Source organism: Bubalus kerabau, chromosome 2 (assembly GCF_029407905.1).
Source record: "Bubalus kerabau isolate K-KA32 ecotype Philippines breed swamp buffalo chromosome 2, PCC_UOA_SB_1v2, whole genome shotgun sequence".
Lineage (NCBI taxonomy): Eukaryota > Metazoa > Chordata > Mammalia > Artiodactyla > Bovidae > Bubalus > Bubalus kerabau.
Window position 1 is genome coordinate 46674477 of NC_073625.1, and position 23283 is coordinate 46697759.

The following is a 23283-nucleotide window of genomic DNA, read 5'->3' on the forward strand; positions in this document are numbered from 1 at the left end:
GTGACCTCAGGGAGCTTCTCATGGTGCCTATGGGAAGTCAGGGATACTGTGGAGTTGGGAGGGGCCTCTCGGGACTCCAATGGGGTCGGTGCAATGGAAGAGGGCCTCATCTCGAGTTGAGGCTGGAACCTCAGGCTTCCTCTCCTGTTCTGACGTGGGTCTCAGGGTGTGTATGCTGTTTCAAACAGAGAGTCAGGTCTCGACTTGAGTGGAGACATGGAACTCTGCGTTCAGCTCGAGTTGTCAAAGCGGTTTCAGGGCTCCAGGTGAAATGAATTTGGGACTGGGGCTCTTTTTGAATTAGCAACCAGGGCATCAGAACTCCCTTTGTGTTGTGAGTTGATTCTCAGCTGACATTCGAATTGGTACAAGGGAATCAGGCCTGATCTCGAGTGGATGGGGATATACGTGGCTTTTGAATTGTGACAAGACATCTGGGTTCCCCTCCAGTGTCAAGTAGATACCAGCCTCCTCTTGACGTGCAACTGGGACATCGGCACTCCTTTCCAGGCGAAGCAAGGCCATTGATCCTCACCTTGACTTGAGAAGGGGAAAAAAGGGCTCTTTTTGACATGTGGCAGGAAACTCAACATTCCTCTCGAGTAGGGCCGGGTATCTGAGGAAACTTCTGGTGTTTCATAAAGCGTGTCAAGTACCCTTTCGAGTTCCAAGAGGGAAGGTGGGCTTTCTTTTGGAATTGCTGCAGCGTCAAAGGGCCACCTCAAGCGTGCAGTGGAGAATTTCGTGAGTTGCGTGGAGTTGTGGCGGGAAGCTTAGGCTTCCTCTCGAGTTGCGTGTCGACCTGGGGGACCTGCTTGTGTCTCCTCAGGGAAGTCAGATCTCCTTTGCCATTGCGAGGGGCACTTTGGGATTCCTCACACATCCCTGCATGGATGAATAGGGCTTCATCTCGAGTTGAGGCGGGAACCTCAGGGTTCCTCTCCATTTCTGACATCGATCTCGGGGTCTCTGTGGAGTTGGAACAGGGGAGTCAGGCCTTGTCTTATGTTGAGGCATGGAACTCCACTTGCCTCTCGGGTTGTTCATGGGGTGTCAGGCAACTTGTCGAGTTTTATTTGGAACCTGTGGCTTTTTCCAGAGAACGCAACCAGGGTTTCAGTGCCCCTTCGTGTTGTGACTTCAGCCTCGGGGTTACATTCGAAGAGGTGCCCAGGCATCGGGACTTACCTTGAATGGACTGGGAAATCGGTGTCTTTCAGAACGTGGCACAACCCACGAGGGTTCCCCTCGAGTTTCAATGTGAGACCGGCCTCCTCCTGAGGTGCAACGGGAAGGTTGGTATCCCTTTCCAGACAAAGCAGGGGAATTGCCCTCATGTCGAGATCAGGAGGGGAGAAGGGGCTCAGATTATATTGTGCCGGGAAACTCGGTGTTCCTTTCGAGTGATACCGGTATGTCGGGGAACTTTGTGAGTTGCATCAAGGATGTTAGGTACCGTTTCGTATTTCAAGAGGGAACATGGGATTTGTCTAGAGATGCTGCAGTGGGAAAGGGCCTCATCTCACGATGATGGGGGAACCTCGTGGTTTTTCTCGATTTCGGGCGGGAATCTTGAGTTACGACAAGGAACTCAGGAAGCCCCTCGTGTTGCCCCAGGGAAGTCCAATATCCTTACAAATTGCAAGGGGGAGCTGGGGATTGCTATTGAGTCAGTGCAGGGAAAATAGACCTCATCTAGGCTTGTGTCTAGAAACTCTGTGTTCCTCTCCAGTGGCGACAGTGATCTCGGGGTTGCATTCAAGGTTCACCTGGGGATTCAGGCCTCGTCTCGAGTTGATTCAAGAACTCCGCTCTTCCCTCGAGTTGCAATGGGTATATCTTGGTGCCCTTTGAGTGGCCTAAAGGGAGTCAAGCCTCCAGTGGAGTTTTTATAGGGGACTCGGGATTGCTCTCTAGGCCCTTCAGGAAAAGAAGGGCCTTATCTCGTGATGACAGGGGAACCTCGTGGTTTTTCTCAAATTGCGGCCTGATTCTCGAGTTGTGACGGGGTACTAATGGATCCTTTTGTGTGGCTCCAGGGAAGTTCAGTTTCCATTCAAATTATGAGGGGAGCGCGGCATTGCTCTGGAGTCACGGCAGGGGAATCGGACCTCAAGTTACATTGAAGGGGGAATCTCGAGGTCTTTCTCGAGTTGCAGCAGGAAACCCTGGGTTCCCTCGACTTGTGACGGTGACCTCAGGGAGCTTCTCATGGTGCCTATGGGAAGTCAGGAGTACTTTGGAGTTCGAAAAATCCTCTCGGGTCTCCACTGGGATCGGAGCAATGGAAGAAGGCCACATCTCGAATTGAGGCTGGAACCTCAGGGTTCCTCTCCTGTTCTGACGTGGATCTCAGGCTGTCTATGCCATTTCAAACAGGGACTCAAGTCTCGACTTGTGTGGAGGCATTGAACTCTCCTTTCCTCTCGAGTTTTCAAAGGGGTTTCAGGCCTCCAGGCGAGTTGAATTTGGGACCTGGGGCTCTTTTCCAATTAGCAACTGGGGCATCAGAACCCCCTTCCTGTTGTGAGTTGATCCTCGGCTGACATTCAAAGCAGTGCAAGGGAATCAGGCCTGATCTCGAGTGGATGGGGAAATACGTGGCTTTCGAATTGTGGCAAGACATCTGGGTTCCCCTCCAGTGTCAAGTAGATACCAGCCTCCTCTCGAGGTGCGACGGGGACATCGGCATTCCTTTCCAGGCGAAGCAGGGCAATTGACTCTCATCTCAACTTGAGCAGGGGAAAACAGGCTCTTCTTGACTTGTGGCAGGAAACTCAGCGTTCCTCTTGAGTGGGGACGGATATCTGGGGAAACTTCTGGAGTCATACAGTGTGTCACGTACCCTTTTGAGTTCCATGAGGGAACGTGGGCTTTCTTTGGAAACGCTGCAGTGTAAATATGCCAGATCCAGCGTGAGGAACTCTGACCATGGCAAAGGTCATGAGGAAGGAGGCTTGCCATACTCGAAGGCAGGAACGAGCTTCAGGAGTTCCCCTGGAAATTCTCGAGCATCTACCCACAAAATCAGAGTCTTCCTACTTTACTGCTTTGTGCTCTCACCTACACCTCTGACTTTATGGACCGCTGTCCCCCACCACCTCTTTCAGAGAAGGAGTTAACTTAGAGCTCCAGTTAATACAAATTCCTGGGCGTGACAAGAGTGTTTCAACTACACAGTCCTCTGAAGGTTCTCTAGCCTGCCTGACAGGCTTGTCCGGCCACATGTGATTGTTCACAGCCTCCCAAGCGTGAGAGGCATGAGATGCTCTAAACTTTTTAAGAACAGATTCTTTTGAGAAGTTAGAAAATTATTATTATAATATTAGTGGGCTAGTTAGGAATTATACCAGTGGAGGGTTTCATTGTTGAGCCAATATTTGTTGCTACATCTCCATATCCCTTGCCTCTTATACACATTATGAATATAACTAACATATAAGAGAAATAAGTATTAACCTTGATATTAATCATGTTGGACCTTGGACTAAGTAAATTCTTTTCTTAATTAGAACTCACTGCACCCTCACCCTATGGGAATGTAACTTTATCTGGTACCTTCAGAAGGTGGCGTCTGTTTTAAGAATAATTACTCTGGACAAATAAGTGTTCTGGTTGCTGACCACTGTCACAAGGAGAGGGTCATAAATTGTTAGCAGGCCCCCTGGCCAGAAGATGATATAACACCCCTAAGACCTTTGTATACATTTGTATAAAGCATCTGACTTTAATAAAAGTAAGGACTGCTGACCCTGCATGACTTTTGTATAACATCTCAGTGTATAAAAACAGACCCTGGAAAATAAAGAGTGGGATCTGTTCACAGAGAGACTGGTCTCCCCATGTCGTCCTTTCTCTCACCTTCTAGCTGAATACCATCTGGAGCGTGGAGGCTCGTTAAGCCTACTAATTATGCCTGGGCTTCTAAGATAAGACTGTGGAGGCCTTAGAGTCTCCTCTCCTTCAGGAGAACAGGAGGATGCCTGAGGCCTATGTAGGTGACACAAATTCCTTGTCTCTTGCAATTTTATTAGCTTTCCACGTAAACCAAGTTATTAAGCCTCTTTTCTCTGCTGAATTTTCCTACTGAGCTATCCTTATTCTAATACTCTTTATATCTCTAATTAATATTTACTTAATGCCAGTGTATCCAGTTCACCAAAGGCGTCTCCCCTTCGAGTTTTCCTATATACACTGGGGCTGGACTCCTCAAGCGTGCAGGGGAGAATTGCATGGTTTGCCTGGAGTTGTGTTGGGAAATTTAGGATTCTATGTCGACCTGGGGGACCTGCGCCTGTCTCCTCAGGGAAGTCAGATCTCCTTCGGTGTTGCGAGGGGCACCTCGGGATTCCTCGCACATCGCTTCAGGGATGAATAGGGCCTCATCTCTCTTTGAGGCGGGAACCTCAGGGGTCCTCTCCATTTCTGACATTGATGTAGGGGTCTCTGCGGAGTTGGAACAGGGGAGTCAGGCCTCATCTTGTGTTGAGGAATGGAACTCCGCTTGCCTCACGAGTTGTTCATGGGGTGTCAGGCCACTTGTAGAGTTGTATTTGGAAGCTGTGGCTTTTTCCAGAGGATGCAACTGAGGTGTCAGTACCCCTTCGTGTTGTGACTTCATCCTCGGGGTTACATTCTAAGAGGTGTGCGGACATCGGGACTTATCTTGAGTGGACAGGGAAATTGGTATCTTTCGGCATGTGGCACGACCCACGAGGTTTCCTCTTGATTTTCAATGTGAGACCGGCCTCCTCCTGAGGTGCAAAGGGAATGTCGGGATCCCTTTCCAGAAAAGCAGGGGAATCGACCCTCTTGTCGAGATAAGGAGGGGACAAGGGGCTCAGATTAAATTGTGCCAGGAAACTCCGTGTTCCTCTCGAGTGAGACCAGCATGTCGGGGAAATTTTTGAGTTGCATCAAGGGTGTCAAGTACCGTTTCGAATTTCAAGAGGCAACGTGGGATTTCTCTAGAGATGCTGCATTGGGAAAGGGCCTCATCTCGCGATGATGGGGGAACCTTGTGGTTTTTCTCGAGTTACGGGATTTTCGACTTATGACAGAGAACTCAGGGAGCCTCTCGTGGATCCCCAGGGAAGTCCAATCTGCATTCAAGTTGCAAGGGGGAGCCGGGGATTGCTCTCGAGTCACTTCAGGGCAAATAGACCTCATCTAGGCTTGTGTATAGAAACTCTGAGTTCCTCTCCAGTGGCCACAGGCATCTCGAGGTTGCATTCAAGGTTCACCCAGGGATCAGGCCTCGTCTTAAGTTAAAGCAAAGAACTCCGCTTTCCTCTCAAGTTGCGAAGGATATGTCTTGGAGCACATTGAGCGGCCTAAAGGGAGTAAAGCCTCCTGTGGAGTTTGGAGAGGGGACTCGGGATTGCTCTCTAGGCCCTGCAGGAAAAGATGGGCCTCATCTCGCGATGATGGGGTAATCTTCTGGTTTTTCTCCAGCTGGGGCGCGACATGTGGGGTTTCTCTCGAGTTACGATGGGGAACTCATGGATCCTCTCGTGTCTCCAGGGAAGCCCAGTCTCAATTCGAATTGCGAGGGGAGCCCGGCATTGTTCTCGAGTCACGCCAGGGGAATCGAGCATCAAGACAATTTGAAGGGGAATCTCAAGGTCTTTCTCAAGTTGTGGCAGGAAAGCATGGGTTCCCTCAACTTGTGACGTTGACCTCAAGGAGCTTATCATGGTGCCTATGGGAAGTCAGGAATACTGTGGAGTTGGGAGGGGCCTCTTGGGATTCCACTGGGGTTGGTGCAATGGAAGAGGGCCTCATCTTGAGTTGAGGTGGGAACCTCAGGGTTCCTCTCCTATTCTGATGTGGGTCTTGGGGTGTGTATGCCATTTCAAACAGGGAGTCAGGTCTCCACTTGTGTGGAGGCATGGAACTCTACTTTCCTCTCGAGTTTTCAAAGGGGTTTCAGGCCTTCAGGCGAGTTGAATTTGGGACCTGGGGCTCTTTTTGAATTAGCAATTCGGGCACCAGGACTCCCTTCGTGTTGTGAGTTGATTTTCGGCTGACATTCCAATCGGTGCAAGGGAATCAGGCCTGATCTTCAGTGAATGGGGAAATACGTGGCTTTCGAATGGTGACAAGTCCCCCAAGTTCCCCTACAGTGTCAAGTAAATACCAGCCTCCTCTCCAGGTGCGACAGAGACGTTGGCATTCCTTTCCAGGAGAAGCAGGGCAATCGACCCTTATCTCTAATGAGAAGGGATAAAAGGGGCTCTTCTTGACTTGTGGTGGGAAACTCAGTCTTCCTCTCAAGTGGGGACAGGTATCTGGGGAAACTTCCAGAGTTTCATAAAACGTGTCAAGTACCCTTTCGAGTTCCAAGAGGGCATGTGGGCTTTCTTTGCAATCGCTGCAGCATCAAAGGGCCTCCTCAAGCGTGCAGGAGAGAATTTAGTGGCTTGCGTGGAGTTGTGCCGAGAAGCTTAGGGTGCCTCTTGAGTTGCGTGTCGACCTGACGTCCCTCTCTTGTCTCATCAGGGAAGTCAGATCTCCTCTGGTGTTGCGAGGGGAACCTCTGTATTCCTCGTGCATTGCTGCAGGGTTGAATAGGGCCTCATTTCGAATTGAGGCAGAAACCTCAGGGTTCCTCTCCATTTCTGACATTGATCTCAGTGTCTCTGCAGAGTTGGAATAGGGTAGTCAGGCTTCATCTTGTATTGAGGCATGGAACTCCGCATTCCTCTCGAACTGTTCACGGCATCTCAGGCCACTTGTAGAGTTGTATTTGGAACCTGCAGCTTTTTCTGGAGGAGGCAACTGGAGTGTCAGTGCCACTTCGTGTTGTGACTTCATCCTCGGGGTTACATTTGAAGAGGTGCCCGGGCATCGGAACTTTTCTTGAGTGGACCGGGAAATTGGTGTCTTTCCGAATGTGGCACGTTCCACGACACTTCCTCTCGAGTTTTAATGTGAGACTGGCCTCCTCCGGCGGTGTGATGGGAAGGTCAGGATCCCTTCCAGACAAAGCAGGGGAATCGACCCTCATGTCAAGATGAGGGGAGAAGGCTCTCAGATTAAATTGTGCCGAGAAACTTGGTGTTCCTCTCAAGTGAGACTGGTATGTCAGGGAAATTTTTGAGTTGCATCAAGGGTGTCAAGTACTGTTTCGAAATTCAAGATGGAACGGGGGATTTCTCTCGAGACACTGCAGTGGGAAAGGGCGATGACTAGGGAATCTCGTGTTTTTTCTCGAATTGCAGTGGAATTATCGACTACCATGGGGAACTCAGGGAGCCTCTTGTGTTGCTGCAGGCAAGTCCAATATCCATTCAAGGGGCAAGGGAGAGCTGGGGATGGCTCTTGAGTCACTGCAGGGCAAATAGACCTCATCTAGGCTTGTGTCGAGATACTCCGTGTTCCTCTCCAGTGGTGACCGAGATCTCGGGGTTCACCCAGGGTGTAAGGCCTAGTCTCGAGTTGAAGCAAAGAATTCCACTCTCCTTTTTAGTTGCCACGAGTATCTCTTGAAGCCCATTGAGTGGCCTAAAGGGACTGAAGCCTCCTGGCGAGTTTTGAGAGGGAACTCGGGATTGCTCTCTAGGTCCTGCAGGAAAAGACGGGCCTCATCTCGTGATGGCAGGGGAATCACATGGTTTTTCTCAAGCTGTGGCGCGAACTGTGGGGCTTCTCTTGACTTACAATGGGGAAATCAGGGAGCCTCTCGTGTGGCCCCAGGGAAGTCCAGTCTCCATTCAAGTTGTGAAGGGGAGTACGAAATTGCTCTCGAGTCACGGCAGGGGAATCGGACCTCAAGACGCGTTGAAAGGTGGATCTCAAGATCTTTCTCGAGTTGTGGCAGGAAACCCTGGGTTTCCTCGACTTGTGATGGTGACCTCAGGGAGCTTCTCATGGTGCCTATGGGAAGTCAGGAATACTTTGGAGTTGGAGGCGCCTCTCGGGATTCCACTGAGGTCGATGCAATGGAAGAGGGCCTCATCTCGAGTTGAGGGGCGAATCTCAGGTTTCCTTTCCTGTTCTGATGTGGGTCTCAGGGTGTGTTGACATTTAAAATAGGGAGTCAGTTCTCGACTTGTGTGGCAGCATGGAACTCTACTTTCCTCTCGAGTTTTCAAAGGGGTTTCAGGCCTCCAGGCGAGTTGAATTTGGAACCTGGGGCTCTTTTTGAATTAGCAACTGGGGAATCAAAACTCCCTTCGTGTTGTGAGTTTATTCTCAGCTGACATTTGAATCGATGCAAGGAAATCAGGCCTGATCTTGAGTGGATGGGGAAATACGTGGCTTTCGAATTGTGACAAGACCCCCAGGTTCTGCTCCAGGGTCAAGTAGATACCAGCCTCCTCTCAATGTGCGAATGGAACGTTAGTACTTCTTTCCAGGTGAAGCAGGGCAATCGACACTCATCTCGACTTGAGGAGGGGAAAACGCGGCTCTTCTTGACTTGTGGCAGGAAACTCTGTGTTCCTTTCGAGTGGGGACAGGTATCTGTGGGAACTTCTGGAGTTTCCTAAGCATATCAAGTACCCTTTCTAGTTCAAGAGGGAAAGTGGTCTTTCTTTAGAAATGCTGCAACGTCAAAGGGCCTGCTCAAGCATGCAGGGGAGAATTTGGTGGTTTGCGTGGAGTTGTGGCAGGAAGCTTAGGGTTCCTCTCGAGTTGCGTGTCGACCTGGAGGAACCGCTTGTGTCTCCTCAGGGAAGTCAGATATCCTTTGGCTTTGCGAGGGGCAGCTCGTGATTCCTAGCCCATCACTGGAGGGATGAATAGGGCCTCATCTCAAGTTGAGCCGGGAACCTCAGGGTTCCTCTCCATTTCTGACATTGCTCTCGGTGTCTCTGTGGAGTTAGAACAGGGGAGTCAGGCCTCGTCTTGTGTTGAGGCATGGAACTCCGCATTCCTCTCGAGTTGTTCATGGGGTGTCAGGCCACTTGTCGAGTTGTATTTGGAACCTGCAGCTTCTTCCGGAGGATGCAGCCAGTGTGTCAGTCACCCTGCGTGTTGTGACTTCATCCCAAAATGTCATTTGAAGAGTTGCCCGGGCATAGGGACTTACCTTGAATGGACGGGGAAATCGGTGTCTTTCGGAATGGGGCGTGACCCACAAGGCTTCCTCCCGAGATTCAATGTGAGACCAGCCTCCTCCTAAGGTTCGACGGGAATGTCGGGATTCCATTTCAGACAAAGCAGGGGAATCGACCCTCATGTCAAGATCAGGAGGGGGGAAGGGGATCAGATTAATTGTGCTGGGAAACTCGGTGTTCCTCTCGAGTAAGACTGGCATGTTGGGAACTTTTTTAGTTGCACCAATGGTGTCAAATACCATTTTGAATGTTAAGAGGGAACTTGGGATTTCTCTCGAGATGCTGCAGTGGGAAAAGGCCTCATCTCGCGATGACGGGGGAACCTCGGGGTTTTTCTCGAGTTGCGGCGGGATTCTCGAGTTATGACGGGGAACTCAGGGAGTCTCTCGTGTCGCCCCAGGTACGTATAATCTGAGTTCGAGCTGCGAGGGGGGAACTGGGGATTGCTCTCGAGTCACTGCAGGGAAAATAGACCTCATCTAGGCTTGTCTCCAGAAACTCCGTGTTCCTCTCCAGTGGTGACAGGGATTTCAGGGTTGCATTCAAGATTCACCCGGGGAATCAGGCCTCGTCTCTAGTTGAAGCAAAGAAATCCCCTCTCCTTTCTAGTTGCCACGGGTATCTCTTTGAGCCCATTGAGCGCCCTAAAGGGAGTCAAGCCTCCTGTTGGGTTTTGACAGTGGATTTGGGATTGCTCTCTAGGCCTGGGAGGAAAAGAAGGGCCTCATCTTGTGATGACAGGAGAATCTCGTGGTTTTTCTCGAGTTGCAGTGTGGCGTGTGGTGTTCTCTCGAGTTAAACGGGGAACTCATGTTGCCTCTTGTGTGGCCCCAGGAAGTCCAGTCTCCATTCGGGTTTCAAGGGGGATCGCGACATTGCTCTCGAGTCACGTCAGGGGAATCAGGCCTCAAGACGCATTGAAGGGGGAATCTCGAGGTCTTTCTCGAGTTGCGGCAGGAAACCCTGGGATCCCTCATGTGTGACAGTGACCTCAGCAAACTTCTTATAGTGCCTATGGGAAATCATGGATACTGTGGAGTTGGGAGGGGCCTCTCGGGACTCCACTGGGGTCGGTGCAATGGAAGAAGGACGCATCTCTTGTTGAGATGGGAAGCTCAGGGTTCCTCTCTTATTCTGACGTGGGTCTCGGGGTGTGTATGCCGTTTCAAAGAGGGAGCCAGGTCTCGACTTGTGTGGAGGCGTGGAACTCTGCTTTGCTCTCGAGTTGTCAAAGGGGTTTCAGGCCTCCAGGAGAGTTGAATTTGGAACAAGGGGCTGTTTTCGAATTAGCAACCAGGGTATCAGAAATCCCTTCATGTTGTGAGTTGATTCTCAGCTGACATTCCAATCGATGCAAACGAATCAGGCCTGATCTTGAGTGGATGGGGAAATACATGGCTTTCGCATTGTGACAAGATCCCAGGGTTCCCCTCCAGTGTCAAGCAGATACCAGCCTCCTCTTGAGGTGCAACGGGGACATCGGCATTCCTTTCCAGGCGAAGCAGGGCAATCGACCCACATCTCGAATTAAGGAGGGGAAAACGGGGCTCTTCTTGACTTGTGGTGGGAAACTCAGCTTTCCTCTCGAGTGCGCACGGGTATCTGGGGCAACTTCTGGAGTTTTCTAAAGCATGTCAAGTACCCTTTTGAGATCCAAGAGTGAACGTTGGCTTTCTTTGGAAACACTGCAGTGTAAAAGTGCGTACTCAAGCGCGCAGGGGAGATTTTTGTGGTTTGCGTGGAGTTGTGGCGGGAAGCTTAGGGTTCCTCTCGAGTTGCATGTCGACCTGGGGGACCCGCTCATGTCTCCTCAGGGAAGTTAGATCTCCTTTGGCGTTGCGAGGGTCATTTTGGGATTCCTCGCGCATCGCTTCAGGGATGAATAATGCCTCATCTCGAGTTGAGGCGGGAACCTCAGGGTTCCTCTCCATTTCTGACATTGATCTCGAGGTCTCTGCAGAGTTGGAACAAGGGAGTCAGGCCTCGTCTTGTGTTGAGGCACGGAACTCCGGTTGCCTCTTGAGTTGTTCATGGGGTGTCAGGCCAGTTGTCGAGTTGTATTTGGAACCTGCGGCTTTTTCAGGAGAATGCAACCGCATTGTCAGTGTGCCTTCGTGTTGTGACTTCATCCTCGGGGTGACATTTGAAGAGGTGCCCGCTCATCAAACTTACCTTGAGTTCATGGGGAATTCGGTGTTTTTGCAATGTGGCCCGACCCACGAAGCTTCTGCTTGAGTTTCAATGTGAGACCTGCCTCCTCCTGAGGTGCGATGGGAAGGTGGGTATCCCTTTCCAGAAAAAGCAACGCAATCGACCCACATGTTGAGATCAGGAGGGGAGAAGGTGCTCAGATTAAGTTGTGCTGGGAAACTCGGTGTTCCTTTCCAGTGAGACTGGTATGCCGGGGAACTTTTTGAATTGCATCAAGGGTGTGAAGTACTGTTTCGAATTTCAAGAGGGAAAGTAGGATTTCTCTCGAGTTGCTGCAGTGGGAAAGGGTCTCATCTCGTGATGACGGGGGTACCTCGTGCTTTTTCTCGAGTGTTGGCGGGATTCTCGAGTTATGACGGGGAAGTCAGGGAGCCTCTCGTGTGGCCCCAGGGAAATCCAATCTTCATTTGAGTTGAGAGGGTGATCGCGACATGGCTCTTGAGTCACAGCAGGGGAATCAAGCCTCAAGATGCGTTGAAGGGGGAACCTCGAGGTCTTTCTCGAGTTGTGACAGGAAACCCTGGGTTCCCTTGAATTGATCTTGGTGTCTCTGAGGAGTTGGAACAGGGGAGTCAGGCCTTGTCTTGTGTTGAGTGACAGAACTCCACTTGCCTCTCGAATTTTTCATGTGGTGTCAGGACACAAGTTGAGTTGTATTTGGAACCTGCAGCTTTTTCCAGAGGATGCAACCAGGGTGTCAGTGCCCCTTTGTGTTGTGACTTCATCCTCGTGGTGACATTTGAAGAGGTACCCGAGCATCGGGACTTATCTTGGGTGGATGGGAAAATCGGTGTCTTTCGGAATGTGGCACGACCCACGAGGCTTCCTCTCGAGATTCAGTGTGAGACGGGCCTCTTCCTGATGTGCGTTGAGAAGGTCGGGATATCTTTCCAGACAAAGCAGGGGAATTGAGCCTCATGTCAAGATCAGGTGGGGAGAAGGGGCTCGGATGAAGGTGTGCCGGGAAATTCTGTGTTCCTCTCGATTGTGACCCATATGTCGGGGAGTTTCTGAGTTGCATCAAGGGTGTCAAGTACTGCTTCGAATATCAAGAGGGAACGTTGGATTTCTCTCGAGATGCTGCAGTGGGAAAGGGCCTCATCTTGCGACGACAGGGGAACCTCATGATTTTTCTCCTGTTGCGGTGGGATCTCAAGTTACAATGGGGAACTCAGGGAGCCTCTTGTGTTGCCCCAGTGAAGTCCAATCTCCATTCTATTTGTAATGGGGAGCTGGGGATTGCTCTCAATTCACTGCAGGGCAAATAGACCTTATCTTGGCTTGTGTCCAGAAACTCGGTGTTCCTCTTCAGTGGCGACAGGGATCTCAGGGTTACATTCAAGTTTCACCCAGGGAGTCAGGCCTTGTCTCGATTTAAAGCAAAGAAATCCTCTCTCCTCTCGAGTTGCCACTGATTTCTCTTGGAGCCCATTGAATGGCCTAAAGGGAGTCAATCCTTCTGTGTAGTTTTGAGAAGGGACTCAGGATTGCTTTCTAGGCCATTCAGGAAAGAAGGGCCTCATCTCGCCACGACGGGAGAATCTCGTGGTTTTTCTTGAGCTGCAGTGCAACGTCTGTTGTTTCTCTCGAGTTACAACGGGAAACTCAGAGAACCTCTCGTGTAGCCCCATGGAAGTCCAATCTCCATTCGATTGTGAGGGGGATCACAGCATTGCTCTCGAGTCAAGGCATGGGAATCAGGCCTCAAGATGCGTTGAAGGAGGAATCTCGAGGTCTTTCTCGAATTGTGGCAGAAAACCCTGGATTCCCTCGACTTGTGACAGTGACCTCAGGGAGCTTCTCATGGTGCCTATGGGAAGCCAGGAATACTGTGTAGTTGCGAGGGGCCTCTGGGGCCTCCACTGGAGTTTGTGCAATGGAAGAGGGCCTCATCTAGAGTTGAGGCGGTATCCTCAGGTTTCCTCTCCTGTTCTGACATGGGTCTCAGTCTGTGTATGCCGTTTCAAACAGGGAGTCAGGTCTCGACTTGTGTGGATGCATGGAAGTCTGCTTCTCTCTTGGGTTGTCAAAGGGGTTTCAGGCCTCCAGCTGAGTTGAAATTGGAACTGGGGCTCTTTTCGTATTAGCAACCAGGGCATCAGAACTCCCTGTATGTTGTGAGTTGATTCTCAGCTGACATTCGAATCAGTGCAAAGGCATCAGGTCTGATATTGAGTGGAAGGGGAAATACTTGGCTTTCAAATTGTGACAAGAACCTGGGTTCCCCTCCAGTGTCACCAAGATACCAGCCTCCTCTCAAGGTGCGACGGGGACATCAGCATTCCTTTCTGGGCGAAGCAGGGCAATCGACCCTCATTTTGACTAGAGGAGGGGAAAACGGGGCTCTTCTTTACTTGTGGTGGGAAACTTAGCATTCCTCTTCTGTGGGGACGGGTTTCTGGGGAAACTTCTGGAGTTTCCTAAAGCATGTCAAGTACCCTTTCGAGGTCCAAGAGTGATCATGGCCTTTCTTTGGAAATGCTGCAGCGTAAAAGGGCCTCCTCAAGCATGCAGGGGAGAATTTCGTGGTTTGCTTGGATTTGTGGTGAGAAGCTTACGGTTCCTCTCGAGTTGCGTGTTGACCTGGGGGACCCGCTAATGTCTTCTTAAGGAAGTCAGATATCCTTTGGCATTGTGAGGGGCACCTCAGGATTCCTTGCGCATCACTGCAGGGATGAATAGAGCCTCATCTCGAGTTGAGGTGGGGACCTCAGTGTTCCTATCCATTTCTGACATTGATCTCGGGGTCTCTGGGAATTGGAACAGGGGAGTCAGGCAATGTCTTGTGTTGAGGCACAGAACTCCGCTTGCCTCTCGAGTTGTTCATGGGATGTCAGGCCACTTGTCGAGTTGTATTTGGAACCTGTGGCTTTTTCCGGAGGATACAACCGGGGTGTCAGTGCCCCTTCGTGTTGTGACTTCATCCTCGTGGTGACATTCAAAGAGGTGCCCGGTCATCAGGACTTACCTTGAGTGGACGGGGAAATCGGTGTTTTTGCAATGTGGCCTGCCCACGAGGCTTCTGCTTGATTTTCAATGTGAGACCGGCCTCCTCCTGAGGTGCAACCGGAAGGTCGGGATCCCATTCCAGACATAGCAGCGGAATCGGCCAACATGTTGAGATCAGGAGGGGAGAAGGGGCTCAGATTAAGTTGTGCCAGGAAACTTGGTGTTCTTCTCGAGTGAGTCTGGTACGTTGGGGAAATTTTTGAGTTGCATCAAGGGTGACAAGTACCGTTTAGAATTTCAAGAGGGAAAGTGGGATTTTTCTCGAGTTTCTGCAGTGGTAAAGAGCCTCATCTCACGATGACGGGGGTACCTCGTGGTTTTTCTCGAGTGTTGGCGAGATTCTCGAATTATGACTGGTAACTCAGGGAGCCTCTCGTGTTGCCCCAGGGAAGTCCCATCTCATTCGAGTTGCGAGGGGGATTGCGATATTGCTCTTGATTAATGGCAGGGGAATCGGGCCTCAAGACGCATTGAAGGGGGAATCTTGAGGTCTTTCTCGAGTTGTGGCAGGAAACCCTGCATTCCGTCGACTTGGGACGGTGACCTCAGGGAGCTTCTCATGGTGCCTATGGGAAGCCAGGAATACTGTGGAGTTGGAAGGGGCCTCTCCAGACACCACTGGAGTTGGTGCAATGGAAGAGGGGCTCATCTCGTGTTGAGACGGGAACCTCAAGGTTCCTCTCCTATTCTGACTTTGATCTCGGGGTCTCTGCGGAGTTGGAACAGGAGAATCAGGCCTGTCTTGTGTTGAAGCACAGAACTCCGCTTGTCTCTCTAGTTGTTCATGGGATATCAGGCCACTTGTTGAGTTGTATTTGGCACCTGTGGCTTTTTCCGGAGGATGCAACCTGGGTGTCAGTGCTGCCTTGTGTGTGACTTCATCCTAGGGGTTACATTTGACAAGGTGTCTGGGCATCGGGATGTACCATGAGTCGACAGGGAGAAATCGGTGTCTTTCTGAATGTGGCACGACCCAAGAGGCTTCCTCTTGGGTTACAATGTGAGACCGGCCTCCTCCTGAGGTGCGACGGGAAGTGCGGGATCCCGTTCCAGACAAAGCAGGGGAATTAACCCTCATGTCGAGATCATGAGGGGAGAAGGGGCTCAGATTAAGTTGTGCCGGGAAAATTGGTGTGCCTCTCGAGTGAGACTGGTATGTCAGGGAACTTGCTGAGTTGCATCAAGGGTGTAAAATACCTTTTCGAATTTCAAGAGGGAACGTGGGATTTCTCTCGAGACGCTGTATTGGTAAAGGGCCTCATCTCGCGATGATGAGGAACCTTGTGGTTTTTCTCATGTTGCGGTGGGATTCTCCAGTTATGACAGGGAACTCAGGGAGCCTCTCGTGTTGCCCCAGGGAGGTCCAATCTCCATTCAAGTTGTGAGGGGGAGCTGGAGATTGCTCTCGAGTTACTGCAGGGCAAGTAGACCTCATCTAGTCTTCTTCCTGGAAAGTCCGGGTTCCTCTTCAGTGGTGACAGGGATCTTGGGGTTGCATTCAAGGTTCACCCGGGGAGTCAGGTCTCATCTTGAGTGGAAGCAAAGAACTCCGCTATCCTCTCGAGTTGCCACGGGTATCTCTCAGAGCCCATTGGTGGCTTAAGGGAGTCAAGCTTCCTGTTGGGTTTTGAGAGAGGACTCGGGATTGCTCTCTAGGCCCTGCAGGAAAAGAAGGACCTCATCTTGTGATGACGGGGGAATCTCATGGTTTTCCTCGAGCTGAAACGTGCCATGTGGGATTTCTCTCGAGTTACGATGGGGAACTCAGGGAGCCTCTCGTGCGGCACCAGGGAAGTCCAGTCTCCATTCGAGTTGTGAAGGGGAGCACAGCATTGCTCTCGAGTCACGGTAGGAGAATCGGGCCTCAAGACTAGTTGAAGGGAGAATCTCGAGGTCTTTCTCGAGTTACGGCAGGAAACCCTGGGTTCCCTCGACTTGTGAAGGTGACCTTAGGGAGCTTCTAATAGTGCCTATGGGAAGTTAGGAATACTGTCGAGTTGGGAGGACCCTCTCCAGACTCCACTGGGGATGGTGCAATGGAAGAGCACCTCATCTCGAGTTAAGGCGGGAACCTCAGTGTTCCTCTCCTGTTCTGACCTGGGTCTCGGGCTGTTTATGCCATTACAAACAGGGAGTGAGGTCTCCACTTGTGTGGAAGCATGGAACTCTGCTCTCCTCTGGAGCTGTCAAAGGGGTTTCAGTCCTCCAGGAGAGTTGAATTTGTGACCTGGGGTTCTTTTCCAATTAGCAACCAGGGCATCAGAACTCGCTTCGTGTTGTGAGTTGATTCTCGGCTGACATGAGAATCGGTGCAAGGAAATCATGCCTGATCTCGAGTGGAAGGGGAAACACGTGGCTTTCGAATTGTGACAAGACACCTGGGTTCCCCTCCAGTGTCAAGTAGATACCAGCCTCCAGTCAAGGTGTGACGGGGACTTCGGCATTCCTTTCCAGGCGAACCAGGGCAATCGATCTTCATCTCGACTTGAGGAGGGGAAAACGGGGCTCTTCTTGACTTGTGGTGGGAAACTCAATGATCCTCTAGAGTGGGGAAGGGTATCTGGGAAAACTTCTGAAGTTTCATAAAATGTACAAGTACCCTTTCGAGTTCCAAAATGGAACATGGGCTTTCTTTGGAAAGGCTGAAGCGTATAAGGGCCTCCTCAAGCATGCAGGGGAGAATTTCGTGGTTTGCGTGGAGTTGTGGGGGGAAGCTTAGCATTCCTCTCGAGTTGCGTGTGACCTGGGGGACCCGCTCGTTTCTCCTCAGGAAAGTCAGATCTCCTTTGGCATTGAGAGGGTCACCAAGGGATTCCTCGAACATCGCTGCAGGGATGAATCCAGCCTCATCTCGAGTTGAGGTGGGAACCTCAGGGTTCCTCTCCATTTCTGACATTGATCTCGGGGTCTCTATGGAGTTGGAATAGGGGAGTCAGGCCTCATCTTGTGTTGAGGCACAGAACTCCGGTTGCCTCTCGAGTTGTTCATGGGGTGTCAGGCCACTTGTCGAGTTGTATTTGGAACCTGCAGCTTTTTCCGGAGGATGCACCCGGAATGACAGTGCCCCTTGATGTTGTGACTTCATCCTCGGAGTTACATTCGAAGAGGTGCCCGGGCATCAGGACGTACCTTGAGTGGAAGTGGAAATCGGTGTCTTTCAAAATGTGGCATGACACAAGAGGCTTCCTCTCGAGGTTCAATGTGAGACCGGCCTCCTCCTGAGGTGCGACAGGAAGTTTGGGGTCCCTTTACAGACAAAGCAGGGAAATCGACCCTCATGTCAAGATCAGGAGGGGAGAAGGGGCTCAGATTAAGTTGTGCCGGCAAACTCGGTGCTCCTCTCGAGTGAGACCAGTGTGTCCTGGAACTTTTTGAGTTGCATCAAGGGTGTCAAGTATCATTTCAAATTTCAAGAGGGAACGTGGGATTTCTCTTGAGACACTGCTGCGGGAAAGGGCCTCATCTCGCAATGATGGGGGAACCTCATGGTTTTTCTCGACAGGGGGACAGGGATCTCGGTGTTGCACTCAAGGTTCACCCGGGGAGTCAGGCCTCATCCTGAGTGGAAGCAAAGTGTTCGCTCTCCTCTCAAATTGCTACGGGTATTTCTTGGAGCCCATTGAGTGGCCTTAAGGGAGTCAAGCCTCCTGTGGAGTTTGGAGAGGGGACTTGGGATTGCTCTCTAGGCCCTACAGGAAAAGAAGGGCCTCAAGTCGTGATGATGGGGGAATCTCGTGGTTTTTCTCGAGCTGCCATGCAACGTATGGGGTTTCCGTCGAGTTATGATGGGGAACTCTGGGAGCCTCTCGTGTGGCCCCAGGGAAGTCCAGTCTCCATTCGAGTTGCGAGGGGGAGAGCAGCATTTCTCTCGAGTCATGGCGGTGGAATCGGGCCTCAAGACGCGTTGAAAGGGAAATCTCAAGGTCTTTCTCGAGTTGTGGCTGGAGACCCTGGGTTCCCTCGACTTGTGATGGTGACCTCAGGGACCTTCTCATGGTGCCTATGGGAAGTCAGGAATACTGTGGTGTTCGGAGGGTCCTCTTGGGACTCCACTTGGGTCGGTGCATTGGAAGACGTCTTATCTCGAGTTGAGGCAGGAGCCTCAGTGTTCCTGTCCTGTTCTGACGTGGGTCTCAGTGTGTGTATACCGTTTCAAACACGGAGTCAGGTCTCAACTTGTGTGGAGGCATGGAACTCTGCTTCCCTCTCGAGTTGTCAAAGGGGTTTCAGGCCTTCAGGTGAGTTGAATTTGGGACCTGGTGCTCCTTTTGAATTAGCAACTGGGGTATCAGAACTCCCTTCATGTTGTGAGATGATTCTCGGCTGACATTCGAATTGGTTCAACAGAATCAGGCCTGATCTTGAGTGGATGGGTAAATACGTGGCTTTCGAGTTGTGACAAGACCCCCAGGTTCCCCACCAGTGTCAAGTAGATACCAGCCTCTTCTCGAGGTGCGACGGGGTTGTCAGCATTCCTTTCCAGGCAAAGCAGGACAATCGACCCTCATCTCGACTTGAGGAGAGGATAACGGGGCTCTTCTTGACTTGTGGCAGGAAACTTAGCGTTCCTCTCTAGTGGGGACGGGTATCTGGGGAAACTTCTGGAGTTTCATAAAGTGTGTCAAGTACCGTTTCAAGTTCGAAGAGGGAACGTGGGATTTCTTTGGAAACGCTGCAGCGTAAAACAGCATCCTCAAGTGTGCAGGGGAGAATTTCGTGGGTTGCATGGAGTTGTGGCGGGAAGCTTAGGGTTCCTCTTGAGTTTCGTGTGGACCTTGGGGAACCCACTCGTGTCTCCTCAGGGAATCAGATCTCCTTGGGCGTTGCGAGGGCCACCTCAGGATTCCTTCTGCAGTGCTGCAGGGATGAATAGGGCCTAATCTCTAGTTGAGGTGGGAACCTCAGGGTTCCTCTCCATTTCTGACATCGATCTCGGGGTCTCTGTGGAGTTGGAACAGGGGAGTCAGGTGTCGTCTTTTGATGGGGCACGGAATTCTGCTAGCCTCTAAAGTTGTTCATGCAGTGTCAGGCCACTTGTCGAGTTGCATGTGGAACCTGCGGCTTTTTCCAGAGGATGCAACCTGGGTGTCAGTGCCCATTCGTTTGTGACTTGATCATTGGGGTTACATTCGAAGAGGTCCCTGGGCATCGGGACTTACTTTGAGTGGACAGGGAAATCGGTGTCTTTCAGAATGTGGCACGACCCACGATGCTTCCCCTCGAGTTTCAATGCGATACCAGCCTCCTCCTGAGGTGGGACGGGAAGGTCGGGATCCCTTTCAAGACAAAGCAGGGGAATCCACGTTCATGTCAAGATCAGGAGGGCAGAAGCGACTCAGATTATGTTGTGCCATGATACTTGGTATTCCTCTCGAGTGAGACCCGTATGTCAGGGAAATTTTTGAGTTGAATCAAGGGTGTCAGGTACCATTTCGAATTTCAAGAAGGAACGTGGGATTTATCTTGAGACGCTGCAGTGGGAAAGGACCTCATCTCGTAATGATGGGGAAACCTCGTGGTTTTTCTCTAGTTGTGGCGGGATTCTCGAGTTTCGAAGGGGAACACAGAGAACCACTCGTGGTGCCCCAGGGAAGTCCAGTCTCCACTGGAGTTGTGAGGGGGACCTGGGGATTGCTCTCGAGTCACTGCAGGGCAAATAGACCTCATCTAGGCTTGTGTCCAGAAACTCCGTGTTCTTCTCCAGTGGTGACAGGAATCTCGTGGTTGCATTCAAGGTTCACACAGGGAGTCAGCCGTCGTCTCGAGTTGAGGCGGGAACCTCAGGGTTCCTCTCCATTTCTGACACCAATCTCGGGGTATCTGCGGAGTTGGCAAATGGGAGTCAGGCCTCGTCTTGTGTTGAGGCATGGAACTCCACTTGCTCTCACGTTGTTCGTGGGGTGTCAGGCCACCTTCGAGTTGTATTTGGAACCTGTGCCTTTTTCCGGAGGATGCAACTGGGGTGTCAATGCCCCTTCATGTTGTGACTTCATCCTCGGGGTTACATTCGAAGAGGTGCCTGGGTATCAGGACTTACCTTGAATGGACGGGGAAATCGGTGTCTTTCGGAATGTGGCATGAACCATGAGGCTTCCTCTCGAATTTCATTGCGAGACCGGCCTCCTCCTGAGGTGCGATGGGAAGGTCAGGATCCCTTTCCAGACAAAGCAGGGGAATCGACCCTCATGTCGAGATCAGGAGGGGAGAAGGGGCTCAAATGAAACTGTGCCGGGAAACTCGGTGTTCCTCTCGAGTGAGACCGGTATGTTGGGGAACTTTCTGATTTTCATCAAGGGTGTCAAGTACCATTTCGAATTTCAAGGGGGAACATAGGATTTCCCTTGAGACGCTGCAGTGGAAAGGGCCTCAACTCGAGATGACAGGGGAACCTCATGGTTTTTCTCAAGTTGCAATGGGATTCTCGATTTATGATGGGGAACACAGGGAGCCTCTCCTGGTGCCCCAGGAAAGTCCAATCTCCGTTCGAGTCGCGAAGGCAAACTGGGGATTGCTCTCGAGTCAATTCAGGGCAAATAGACCTCATCTAGGCTTGTGTCCAGAAACTCCTTGTTCCTCTCCAGTGGCGACAGGGATCTCGTGGTTGCATTCAAGGTTCACCCAGGGAGTCAGGCCTCGTCTGGGGTTGAAGCAAAGAACTCCACTCTCTTCTCGAGTTGCCACAGGCATCTCTTGGAGCCGATCAAGTGGCCTAAATGTAGTCAAGCCTCCAGTGGAGTTTTGAGAGGGGAATCGGTATTGCTCTCTAGGCCCTGCAGGAAAAGAAGGGCCTCAACTCACGATGAGGGGGGAATCTTGTGGTTTTTCTCCAGCTGCGACACAACATGTGGTGTTTCTCTCTAGTTACGACAGGGAGTCGTAACTAGTCGGGGAGCGTCTTGTGTGGCCCCAGGGAAGTCCAGTCTCCATTCGAGTTGCGAGGTGGAGCGTGGCATTGCTCTCGAGTCACGGCTGGGAAATTGGGCCTCAAGATGCATTGAAGGGGGAATCTTGACATCTTTCTCAGGTTACGGCAGGAAAGCCTTGGTTCCCTTGACTTGTGACGGTGACCTCAGGGAGCTTCTCATGGTGCCTATGGGAAGTCAGGGATACTGTGGAGTTGGGAGGGGCCTCTCGGGACTCCAATGGGGTCGGTGCAATGGAAGAGGGCCTCATCTCGAGTTGAGGCGGGAACCTCAGGGTTCCTCTCCTGTTCTGACCTGGGTCTCGAGGTGTATATGCCATTTTAAACAGGGAGTCAGGTCTTGACTTGTGTGTAGTCATGGAACTCTGCTTTCCTCTCGAGTTGTCAAAGGGGTTTCCAGCCACCAGGCAAGTTGAATTTGGGACCTGGGGCAATTTTTCAAATAGCAACCGGATCACCAGAACTCCATTTGTGTTGTGAGTTGATTCTCGGCTGATATTCGAATTGGTGCAAGGGAATCAGGCCTAATCTCGAGTGGATGGGGAAATACGTGGCTTTCAAACTGTGACAAGACCCCCGGGTTCCCCTCCTGTGACAAGTAGATACCAGCCTCCTCTCGAGGTGCGACGGGGACTTTGGCATTCCTTTCCAGGTGAAGCAGGGCAATCGACCCTCATCTCGACTTTAGGAGGGGAAAACGGGGCTCTTCTTGACTTATGGTGGGGAACTCAGCTTCCCTCTCAAGTGGGAACGGGTTTCTGGGGGAACTTCTGGAGTTTCCTAAAGCATGTCAAATACCCTTTCGAGGTCCAAGAGGGAACGTGGGCTTTCTTTGGAAACACTGCAGCATAAAAGGGCCTCCTCAAGCCTGCAGGGGAGAATTTCGTGGTTTGCGTGGAGCAGTGGCAGGAAACTTAGGGTTACTCTCGAGTTGCGTTTCAACCTGGGGGATCCATTTGTGTCTCCTCAGGGAAGTCAGATCTCCTTTGGCGTTGAAAGGGGAACCTCGGGATTCTTCGCACATCGTTGCAGGGATGAATAGGGCCTCATCTAGAGTTGAGGCGGGAACCCAAGGGTCCTCTCCATTTCTGATATCGATTTTGGCATCTCTGCGGAGTTGGAACAGGGTAGTCAGGCCTCGTCTTGTTTGCTGCGGCAACACGAGAGACTCCCTGAGTTCCCCGTGGTACCTGGAGAGGAAAATCAAGCCTCCAGCTGCAACTCGAGATAAACCACGAGATGCCACCGTCAATGCAAGATGAGGCCCTTTTTTCCTGCAGCACTGCTAGAGCAATCCCAGGTGCCCTCTCAAAACTCGAGAGAATGCTTGACTCCCTTTAACCAACTCATGGGGGCCCAGAGATCCCCATCACAACCCGAGACGAAAGCCGAGTTTCCCGCCACAACTCGACTAGAACCCCGTGTGTCCCACCTCGTCTGGATATGAGGGCCCATTCCCTGCTTCAACTCAAGAGGAATCCCAACTTCCCCTCGCACCACAAGAGGAGGCCTGTGTCACCGCTTGAATCTCGAGTGGAATCCCGCGGATCCTGCTGCAGGGAATAAGGACGCCGATTTCCCCCTCCGCTCCGGATAAGTCCTGATTCCCCTGCACCGGCTCCAGTGGAACACCGAGTATCCCCTCACAACACAATGGGAGGACTGTCGGCCTTGCCTATTTCTTGAAAAAGCCCAAATTCCCCACCTGAACTCGACTGGAGGCCTGACAGCCCTTTAACAACTCAAGAGAAATGCAGAGTTCCATGCCTCAATACCAGACGAGGCCTGACTCCCTAGTTGAACCTTGATAGGAAGCCCGAGATCCCAGTCGCCGCTGCAGAGGAACATTGAGTTTCCAGACTGAACTCTAGACACGGACCTATTCACCAGTAGTGACTCGAAAGGAATCCCAACGGGCCTCTCGCAACTCGAAAAGGGACCTGACTTCTCTGAGGCAACAGGAGCCGGTCCCTGAGATCCCCGTTGCAACTCGAGAGGAGCCCCATGGCAACCACCATCCCTCCCACGATCCTCCCACCACCCTCCCACCACCATCCCACCAATCTCCCACCACCCTCC

General features: G+C 51.5%; 1 protein-coding gene across 1 annotated transcript in view; it reads right to left on the bottom strand.

The window, feature by feature from the left end:
• Positions 1-23283, bottom strand: part of LOC129644410 (endogenous retrovirus group K member 25 Env polyprotein-like) — a 73578-nt gene that overhangs the window by 35800 nt on the left and 14495 nt on the right. The window contains 2 exon segments of the mRNA XM_055570057.1: positions 17412-17528; positions 20320-20436. Of these exon segments, the coding sequence (XP_055426032.1) occupies positions 17412-17528; positions 20320-20436 (234 nt within the window).